Consider the following 11,128-nt stretch of genomic DNA (forward strand, 5'->3'; position numbering starts at 1 on the left):
GATGGGAGTCTATCAGCTTGCCACATCATGTATCTTGACTTTGGAATATTTTCCCACTCTTCTATGCGAAAACATTCCAGATCTGTTCAATTGCAAGGGCACCTCCTGTACACAGCTATCCTCCGGTCCACCCACAGATTTTCTATAGAATTCAGGTCTGGGCTCTTCTCATCAATTTTTGGAGAAACCTGTTCTTGATAATGCCACTGTTGTGCCATACTTTCTCCGCTTGTTGATGTTCTATGGTAAATATCTATATCATGCCTTGGATGTATTTGTAGTACTCTGAGTGATACCTTCCAACAATGAAATCCTGTTGATGTTTCGTAAGCTCTTTGTGGCCTATGGCTTTTGTAGTATCATACAACCTATCTATCTATCTATCTATCTATCTATCTATCTATCTATCTATCTATCTATCTATCTATCTATCTATCTATCCATCCATCCATCCATCCATCAGGCTATATGGTGATAGATGAATAATGTAAATAAATTCTCCAAAATCAGTTATTTACAGCATTCAAGACAGTTTACATGAAATGGCCAGGACTTGGTATCCTGGAGTGAGTCATACAGCCTGCTGTCTCTAAGAACTCAATCTCCCAGCGTGCCTCAGTGGCGCTTCCGGTAGCGTGCTCAGTGATGATTGTTATGTGAATCAGGCAATTGGTGAATTGGGAAGATGGCGGCTGCGGCGGTAGAGTTTCAGAGAGCTCAGTCGTTGCTCAGTACGGATCGGAATGCGTCCATTGACATTTTACATGCTATCGGTAAGCTTCTCCTGCTCCGCTGGCTTTTGAACCGCTTGTGTGATTTTAGCTGAAGGAGCTGTGCTTTTAACACACGGATCATGTTCTTCATTGCGATTTGTAGAACAGTAGCTAAATGTGTTAGCCGGTTTCATGCTGCTGACTCACTGTGACAGGCGTGAGAAAGCCTTTAGCTGAATAAATACACTGTGCTCTTATTGACTGTTAACTTTACAGACGAGCCGGTGCGCTCTTTTAAACTTTGTCTTCAAATTTATTTTTATTACTTGTAGCCTGTAGTGTTGGAAAAAACAATGTTCAGTGACCTGCCACCCGTGGAAGCAGTTAGCCAATCAGCTAGCTTCAGTTCTCAATGAACGCGAATCTCTGTGTAGAGATCTGTATATGTTTGGAAAACACGGATAAATATTCTTTTTATGTTTAATACGTGATTTCTGCGTCCTAATTGTGGTGAATTGTGTACAATTAGAGAAATGACTGAAGTTTCTTAAATGATGTTCAAAGGAACTGCTTGAACTTTCATGACCACTGAATTAGCTTCGCTAGCTAGTGACATTCCTTAGCTGCTTTTGACGTGTTTGAATGATCATAGTGTAAAGGCAGTTAATGTCAAGAAAAGTCTGAAAAATGTCATTGTAACTGAATCATGGCAGATTTGAGTCATTAAAGCATGACTGACCGGTTCTTTAAAATTACGGTCAGTGGTCATAGACCTTTTACTCCCCTTATCGTTCGGTTATGCTATAATATGACAGCGTCAGTAAGTTTTGTTTGGCGTCAAGTTTGATATGTGTGCGTTTGTCACGGATAATTTGATAGCATGCCACGCCATTTTTTGATTATCCGCTGCAGAATGACAAGTTTTTTTGTTTTTACTTTTATTCATCCTTTTAAAATAAACTCTTTTTAAAAACAATTAATCCAAAAAGCATCCAATAGAAAATAAATACATTTTATATTTCAAGAAGAAAAAGTTAGTAAAAGCTCACTGTAACATAAATTACACGCATAAGGGGAGTTAATGAAGTAATTTAGAGAGAGATTTAAAACTTTTTTTTTTTTTTTTTTTTCAGCTGCTTTAAGGATTGAATTTTTCAGATTATTTTTAAATGCCACATAACTTTAAGTATGGAGCAACTTTAAGGAAACTACATTCATGTAAATAAAACGTGCCTATAATCAATATTACACACAAATTTAGTCTCTTTATGTTTTAATAAGGTTTTCATGTTCCTTTGGCATTGTCAACAACTGTTGAAGCCCACCAGTGTAGCTAATAATCTGGTCGAGGATGATGAAGTTTAAATGGTACATTTGGGCTGTAAATAATAATATTTAACAGCAAAATGAACTCTTCTGTCCACATTTACAGTCAAACGAGACATCCAAGACAATGACGAAGAGGCTGTGCGTGTCAAAGAACAGAGTATTTTGGAGCTGGGCGGACTGCTGGCCAAGACTGGACAAGCTGCTGGTAAAGATCTTTAACTAATGGGTTGTCAGTATAAACACACGTTAATGTCTCAATCATCATCATTGTCTGATGGTCCTGAAGGCCACTACTTTTTCAGCTGTCATTTTCCTCAAGCTTAATAACTCCATAAATTGTTCCTTTGCAGAATTGGGAGGTCTGCTGAAGTATGTCAGACCGTTCCTGAACTCCATCAGCAAAGCAAAGGCGGCACGGTTGGTGCGCTCTTTGCTCGATATGTTTTTGGACATGGAGGCAGCTACTGGTCAGGAGGTTGAATTATGTTTGGAGTGCATTGAATGGGCCAAATCAGAGAAGAGGACCTTTCTACGACAGGCCCTGGAGGTGAGTTTTGTAAATTAGAGGCTTGCAAACATCACCATTACTGTTGCTCATATGTAGGGTTAGGTTCCCCCCCCTAGAAGGTGCACACTGTAACTTTTTGGTTTATGTTGTGCTGGGACAGTATGTTATTAATATTTCTACCAAGGTTTACTCATTATTCTTTGTTCAAAAGTTCAAAAGACCAGCTTTTATGTAAAATAGAAATCTTTTGTAACATTATAAATCTTTACTTTCGCTTTTAAAGGGTTAGTTCACCCAGAAATACAAATTCTGTCATTAATTACTCACCCTCATGTCGTTCCATACCACAAGTTAAGATATTTTTGATGAAATCTGACTTTTTATCTCCCATAGAAAGCAACAAAATTTTCACAGTCAAGGTCCAGAAAAGTAGTAAAGACATTGTTAAAATAGTCAAAGTGACTGCAGTGGTTCAACCTTAATATTACGAAGCGACAAGAATTCATTTTTTGCGCAAAAATAACAACTTTATTCAACAATTTCCTCTCTACCTTGTCAATGTGCTGTGCAGCTACGTTGTAGACACATTGCAGCACTTCAGTGTTTACGTCAGAATGGCGACTCATTATTGGTTTGCTCCTGCGTCAGCATCGCACGCATGTGTCGTGCTGCTCACATGACCAGTGCCAGCATTCTGACGTAGAACACGGAAGCTCTGTACTGTGTCTACAATGTAAACGGTATAGCAGACTGACAGGGTAGAAAGGAAGTTATTGAATAAAGTCATTATTTTTGTTTTGTTTTTGTGCACAAAATGTAAATGTAAAAAAAAGTTTGAACCACTGTAGTCACGCTGACTATTTTAACAATGTCTTTACTACTTCTCTGGACCTTGAATGTGGTAATTTTGTTGCTTTCTGTGGGGGATAAAAAACCTCTTGGATTTCATCAAAAATATCTTATGTGTTCTGAAGATAAACGAAGGTCTTACGGGTGTGGAACGACATGAGAGTGAGTAATTAATGACAGAAATTTCATTTTTGGGTGAACTAACACTAATTTAATGCGGCCTTGCTGAATGGACAAATTAATTTCTTTAAAAAAAAAAATCTTACTTATCCCAAACTTTTAAACAGAAAAAAGCTTAATGGGATTCAGTTGGAATACACCAAAAGATCATTTTTTTGCTGCCTGGCTTGCCTTATAAGCTATCTTTGTTGTTATGATCAGTATTAAAATTATGCTAATTCAATGATTTCTTATGTGTTACTTCAATCCTTTAGGCCCGTCTGGTCTCTTTGTATTTTGACACCAAACGTTATCAAGAGGCTCTGCATCTTGGTGAGTCCTTGACAAGATCATTCCTTGTATTTGACATTGTGTCATTAATATTCTTAAGCTTGGGAGATGTATTTGCGGTCTATAACCACTGTCTTTTTCTTTCTTGTTAATCAGGCTCTCAGCTCCTGCAAGAGCTGAAGAAGATGGATGATAAAGCTCTGCTGGTGGAGCTCCAGCTGCTGGAGAGCAAGACGTATCATGCATTAAGCAACTTGCCCAAGGCCAGAGCAGCTCTGACCTCTGCCAGGACCACAGCAAACGCCATCTACTGCCCCCCAAAGCTGCAGGCTGCTCTAGATATGCAGTCAGGTATGTTTCTTGATACAATCGCAGCCAGTCAGAACATATTTGTTTGTACTGTATTATGACTGCACACAGTGAGACATTCACATGCATTGATAGAAACCGTTTGCATGTTCTCAGCCTCAAAAGTATTAACAGCCAGACTTCATCCTGCCTTAACTGTACTGAGCCATTTTCATGCAAATGCTTAATGAGTACTGATCTGCATTACTTATCCTAAAGAAGTGTAGGAAAAATAGATTGTGAGCACTATCGTGATTTACCAGATGATTTGTTTTTGAAGAAATTTTGGAGCTAGTATTGGAGATATCTCACTTAAGTTACTGTACTGAATGCATCACATCCTCTTTTTCCCTTGAAGGCATTATTCATGCTGCTGAGGAGAAGGACTGGAAAACGGCGTATTCATACTTTTATGAGGCTTTTGAAGGCTATGATTCTATTGACAGTCCCCGGGCCATCACTGCACTTAAGTACATGCTCCTTTGCAAGATCATGCTGAACTCGTGAGTCTTGGCTTTTTCAAGTGTCTCTCACTTTTCCTTTTTTTCTTTCTTCAATAAACTTAGATATTGAACATGTTAAACCTGTATATCTTTATCTTTGCAGGCCAGAGGATGTGCAGGGCCTGATCAGTGGAAAACTTGCCCTCAGATATGCTGGCAGACAGGTATATGTTTGAGCTGAAGGGTCTTGGTCATTCAATCTCATGGTGTAGTTTTTCCAATGACCTCTGCAAAAATATAGTTAGCAGCTAAGATCACATAATGATGTTGTACATTATAGTATTGTGCTGCATTGTTATGCATTATTACAATAAGCATTATTGCTATAATATGAAAGGTTAAAGCCTTCTGTTATTAAGTAAAAGTGTGCCAAAATGAGTGTAGTACTAGTTTGAGACTCAACACTGTTACTACACAGCGCTGGCAGATCCACTTAGAAAGCATTTTAATTTGGCGCAGTATAACTAACATAGCTGCAAGACCTAGTGATAAGCATTCAAATTCAGTGCAGAATTCTGTAAACCATAGATCTCAGATCAAACAGCACTGATGTGGAAACCAGGTGAAACATTGTGCCATGAACAAACAAATTATAGAAGGCTTTTCAGTCCAAATCACCAACATTCGCCATGGATTACTAACTGTAACCATGGTATTGTGGCAGAAATAGTCAAATGTTTTTACATTGTTCATTTCAGGGTTCACACAACCTTTTGAGAGTAAAATTCAAGCACTTTTCAAAGACTTTCGAGTGTTTCACATTTTTCCAGGACTTTAAAGCTCTACATATTATCCAATTTAAATGTTATTTTTAATGTGATGACCAAAAATTAAAAAAAAAATTACATTTTAGACTATACAAATTAGGGTTTTACATGTTACTGTTGTTAATAAAAGTTAATTTTATCTGCATCTCAATTCAAGCTCTGTGCTTTAGTGTCGTGAGCATTTCCAAGAAACATGTAATATTATTAGTTACTGCACTTGTTAAACCAAAACAATAGCAATTTTATGATTAAAAATACCCCCCACAGCTACCAAATAAGGTGCTGGTGCCACCATCTGTAGAACCAAATGTTACTCTGGAGCCCTGTTAGGGTCAGTAAGATTTTGTTTTTGAAAGCAGTTAATACATTAATTCAGCAAGGGTGCTTTTAATTGATCAAAAGTGACAGTAAAGACATTTATATTGTTACAAAAGTTTTCTATTTCAAATAAATTCTGTTCTTATGAACTTCTATTCATCAAAGAGTCCTGCAAAATGCATCACAGTTCCACAAAAATATTAAGCAGCACAACTGTTTTCAGCATTCATGATAATTAGAAAAGTTTATTGAACAGCAAATCAGCATATTAGAATGATTTTCGAAGGATCATGTGACACTGAAGATTGGAGTAATGATGCTGAAAATTCAGCTTTGACATTACAGGAATAAATTACATTTTAAAATATAAAAGTTATTTTAAATTGTAATAATATCTCACAATATTTTTGTTTTTACTGTATTTTTGATCAAGTAAATGAGCATAAGAGACTTTTGTCAAAAATATTTTTAAAAATCTTACTGACCCCAAACCTTTGAAAGGTAATGTGTACATTTAAAGTTGCGGATTAAATCTCAGCCTGTGTTGGAACATGTTTCTGAGAGAGCCTGATGACTTCGCTGGTACTTAAACCAATATTAAAATTTTATCCCAGATTGCAGCACACATTTCATAGTGTTCAACCACTTCCATTTTTATATGACCTCTCAGCCACAACACTTGACCCTGTGTGCTGCTTGACAAAGTGATGTTTTTCAGTTGTGTCTGTCGTTGGAGGATTATGTGGATTAACTCGTCCTGTCTCTCTCTTTCTTCAGACAGATGCACTTAAATGTGTGGCCCAAGCAAGCAAGAACAGATCACTTGCAGACTTTGAGAAGGTGGGTCAGATGCCTTGGCTTATGTTTCTACTGTTGCGCCCCCAGAAGAACTCTTATGGGGGAGACTAACCTCTTTCTTTGACTTTATTAAAATGTTCCAATTTGTGTTACAAGGGTTTTCAAACTAATCTGGATACTGGCTTGTTCAGATTAAACTCTCTACAGTGAATGAAATGTAAATGGGAAAAAATAGAAATGACAAGAATTAAAGTCTATACTAATTATCAGTAAAATAATAAACACGCATATACTGATTGACAGTAAGTCACAGTAAAGTTTACATTGTTCAATGTTGAACAAATCAAAACAAGTATCCAGCAGATAACCTAAACAAATAATGTAAATGCCAGAGCCAATGTTGCAGGCCTGAAATGATCGTTTTCAGCTTAAAACAATTTGCTGCTTCACTCCTAAGAGCAAAAAATTAAACAAATAGGCAATCACATCCACAATCTCAGTCCTGTTCCAGCCTCGCCAGTATAGGATCATGCTCCTCTGAATTTTCCCTCTTTGCTGAAGTAAGTTTGAGTGTTCCAGTAACTCAAACCGCTATCATCACCCACTGAATCAGACTTCTAGCCAAAGTTCTATTCAGCGTTGTAAAACATATCCTGATAGTTTGCAAGGGTTAGTCACCCTAACCTATAGAATAAAGTTTAAACAATATGTTAGTCATATATTGCTAATTCTAATATATGTTTTCCATGTGCTCTTCTTCCTCTCGTCTCCCGCCCTCCCCTTCTCACATCACCCCGGTTCTAATTCTGGATTGGCCACAATAATGCAGGTGAGTGTATATACAACATTTCCAAATAAATTGGATACAACTTGGATGTTAGATAACAATAACAATGTATATGCCCCCTTTGACAGAACTGGAAAGAAATATAAAAATAAACAAAGTTAACAAGACAGCGTCTTGGTCTCAATTATAATTATACTTATTTTCACCCTGGGTTACACTACATTCTCAGTCCACCTGCAGTTTTTACATTTAATGTCCTTCTCTTTGATCTGCATTCAGGCTTTAAAAGAATACAAAGCTGAGCTGCAGGATGACCCCATTATCAGCACCCACCTGACCAAACTCTATGACAATCTGCTGGAACAAAATCTCATAAGGGTCATCGAGCCTTTCTCCAGAGTGCAGGTAATGCCCTGCTCTACCTCAGTGAGCACTGATATATGCTTAAATGTATATAATGTATTTTTCTCCTATCCCAACAGATTGAACACATTTCTGAGCTAATAAAACTCTCCAAGGTAAGGCCTTTTTACTCTCTAATTTGCAAATAACACCTCTGAACCTCATATGTATAGATTTAAATGGCAAACAGATTTTAATTTTAATTACTGTTGCTTTTGCTGCCATTCTTTGTCAGTAATGTGTGCACTTTTGTTTCAAGTATCCGTTCTCAAATTTTAACATCGCTCTTCCATTATCTCATTAGGGGGATGTTGAAAGGAAACTGTCACAGATGATTTTAGACCAGAAATTCCATGGTATGATGCCATCATCCTTGTCTTTTACTTGATATGTTTTCTGTCAAACTTAGGACTGGGTATCAATGCATTTATAGATTTGATTATGATTTTAATTTGATTCTGATTCATGTGTGTATTAGAATTCATGTTTTCAGTTAGAAATGTACACTGTAAAACCCTGTGAGTTAATTTGAAGAAACTGTTCAGTTATAAATATTGGTTTGAGTACTTTTATTTGAGTCTGCTAAAAAGGATATTTCTTAATCTAAAATTAAACTGCTTAAATATCTTGTATACTTTATTAAGTTTACTGAATTAACACAAATCTCTTTCAGTAACATGAGTCTATTAAGTCCAGTGATTCATTTAGTATATTTGACTTAGGTTTTACAGTGTACATAGTGTTTTGGACTGATCAGTAAATCGGTAATTCATCACTATCCATTAAAAGAACTGGCTCAAAAGAGTCATTCATTTCAGGAATTGGGCTTCACTGGTCGGTTGCACTGTGTGTTTTTGATCTATATTTGTACTAGGGCTGCTCGATTATGGTAAAAATCACAATTATTTTGGTCAGTATTGAAATCATGATTATTTAACATGAATATTATTGGACGATATGATCACAGTATTTCATGATTTGAGTCATTGTAGATATCAGTAAAATTTCACAATTATCGATAGACTACTTCAGCAAAAACTAATAACTAATGTAGCGAAGTAAAAGATCCTCAAAACAGTTTCAGAAGATAAATAAACTGTCAGCAATACAATAAGAACAAACAAAATGGACATAAATACAACAGAACATAAATACAAATTAAATAAATAGTGCTTTAAGTTTTTCAGTGAGATGTACTCAGTGGTATTCAGATACCAAATAGCCTCCAACAGAAACTGAATAAAGTAATCAAATGTAAAATAACACTGCATAGTCTTCACTGTACAGCTACAAAAGTTATTCCTTCAAGAGCAGTGAGTGATTTTATCTTTGTCGTTTGTTGTCAAGCAGTAATATTGGGCTGTTTACATTCACTTAAGACATTTGATGACACTGTTTAATATTATCAGGCATGTCCTACAGTTTAGCAACAGTAGACTGCATTTTACAACACTCACTTATTCGGATGATTTGGATGTTAAGTTTGGCTTAGGGGAGGAACGAATGTGCACCACTGAATGTGGCAGTGGCACTTTTTTTTTTTTTTTTAACTCGATTATCTTGTTTTCATAATTGTTAGAAGCCAAAATCAAAATTACAATGAATCGCACAGCCCTAATTTGTACTCAGTCCTAGATAAACATGCATATATTAATATTATGTTATGCATATACTATAAATCAGCATTTGTGTTCCTTCCAAATATTTTCACTGTGATTTTATGATGATTCTTATCAAAAACTCTTATTCTCACTGCATTTAGGAATCCTTGACCAAGGGGAAGGTGTCTTGATTGTATTTGACGAACCTCCAGTAGACAAAACATATGGAGCTGCCCTTGAAACAATTCAGAACATGAGCAAAGTAGTGGACTCGCTCTACAACAAAGCCAAGAAATTGACATAGGCAAGTCCATTTTCTGTGTTGTGCTTTGTGCATAATATTGCTGCATCTCATGGCGTTACATTGAAAAATGACTTGGCTGATCTCAGCTTTTCCTTTTGTGCAGGTTGAGCATTGGACCCTGCAGCTGAGAGCATGGCCAGTGTGGGGACTCTGGGGGAAGGGGAGAGGGATGTGATGCAGATAGCAAGTCAAAAAAAAGGTCTAACACCCCAAAAACGGACTGACTCCTGCTGTTGTCCTCTCTGGCTTTCACTTGGACATTTTTTACCACCTTCTTCAAAGGACAAACTACTTCTATTACTATGGGATCACATTTTTTATTTTCACTTTATTTTTTGCTGTTAATGCATTTCTTTGTATCTTGGCTGTGCCTAATGGGCCATCAGGGAATCTTCCAAAAAAAAAAAAAAATAATAAACTCACCTGCATTCTAACTTTATTTGAAATGTATATACATAGATCTCTCGTAGAGCAAAGCTGATATGAGAATGATTCAGTTCCCTTGCCAATCTGGGGCCATTGTGTTGAGCAAGATTCCCTGCATTACTGATTGAACGGTTTTAGCCCAAACCCCGTTCCCCTAAGGAAGCCCCTGGCTTCGCTCCAGGCCTACCTCTCGTACAGACAGCATACTTGGACTTTTTATGTGGGGCGGAAAAATTCTAATAAGATGCTGTCAACAGGACGGGGTTTTGAGCTGTTGTCATTCCCTGGCCTGTGCATTCCTGCCCTCCTCCTCCTCCTTTGTACATATCGTTGCCAAGCGCCTCTGTCTGGCCTGTCATGCTGTTGCCCTTTTTTTTATAACGCTAAAAAACATAATAAAGTCACCAAGAGAACATGACTCTGAGTGCTTCTGTACCAGATCCTAGGATACAGAGAACATCAGATTAGCACGTTTTGAGGATTTGAATGAGTCATGATTTTAATATTTATTTATTTTGTGCTCTATTAAAGTAATGTGTAATATTTTTTCCTTTCACAGCTTAATATGCAGATGACCAAGTAAGATGTTTGTTGAATCTTGATTATGGAGGTCTGAAATACCCATTCACAACCAGCCCAACACTGAACCAATAGTTTGGGACCAATTTTTTTTTTCACCAGTTCACAACCTGAATTATTTTAATTGAATCAGTTTATTTCATGTCCCATTCACAATGAACAGATAAACCGATTGAATTGATTTGGTATGAACATAGTTTTGATTAATGGGGGGGGAAAAAGAAAAATGTATTACTTGTTTGCATGTCCGTTTTATTAACATTAATACAAAGTCGGTTTTGTTTTTAATGGAATTTAAAAACATGTTCATCTTTGAAATGTAAATGAATTTAAGTATTTTTATGTAAATAATTCAGATTCGAAGTTTAATACTAAGATGATTTTGGATTCTGGATTCGTTTTTAAAAGCTGAATCGTGGCTGAAACAATCTGAACTAGGAGCAAGA

The 11,128-nt window shown here is 36.6% G+C and overlaps 1 protein-coding gene across 1 annotated transcript; it reads left to right on the top strand.

Annotated features, from left to right (window-relative positions):
• Positions 1-608: 608 nt before the first annotated feature.
• psmd11a (proteasome 26S subunit, non-ATPase 11a) lies at positions 609-10,516 on the top strand. The gene is made up of 13 exons (XM_051887625.1): positions 609-773; positions 2,146-2,247; positions 2,393-2,589; positions 3,834-3,891; positions 4,006-4,200; positions 4,556-4,700; positions 4,804-4,864; positions 6,563-6,625; positions 7,650-7,775; positions 7,853-7,888; positions 8,077-8,128; positions 9,535-9,677; positions 9,781-10,516. The coding sequence occupies exons 1-12, from the start codon at positions 686-688 to the stop codon at positions 9,675-9,677; spliced, it is 1,266 nt and encodes a 421-aa protein (XP_051743585.1). The 5' UTR covers positions 609-685; the 3' UTR covers positions 9,781-10,516.
• Positions 10,517-11,128: the final 612 nt, after the last annotated feature.

This window comes from Ctenopharyngodon idella, chromosome 3, assembly GCF_019924925.1.
Source record: "Ctenopharyngodon idella isolate HZGC_01 chromosome 3, HZGC01, whole genome shotgun sequence".
Classification (NCBI taxonomy): domain Eukaryota; kingdom Metazoa; phylum Chordata; class Actinopteri; order Cypriniformes; family Xenocyprididae; genus Ctenopharyngodon; species Ctenopharyngodon idella.

What these genes read in the sequence shown, in the direction of transcription:
- psmd11a (XM_051887625.1), top strand. Translation starts at nt 686, where the DNA reads ATGGCGGCTGCGGCGGTAGAGTTTCAGAGAGCTCAGTCGTTGCTCAGT. An exon ending in TGACATTTTACATGCTATCG is followed by an intron (nt 774 to 2,145) that starts GTAAGCTTCTCC and finishes CCACATTTACAG; the next exon opens with TCAAACGAGACATCCAAGAC. An exon ending in CAAGACTGGACAAGCTGCTG is followed by an intron (nt 2,248 to 2,392) that starts GTAAAGATCTTT and finishes GTTCCTTTGCAG; the next exon opens with AATTGGGAGGTCTGCTGAAG.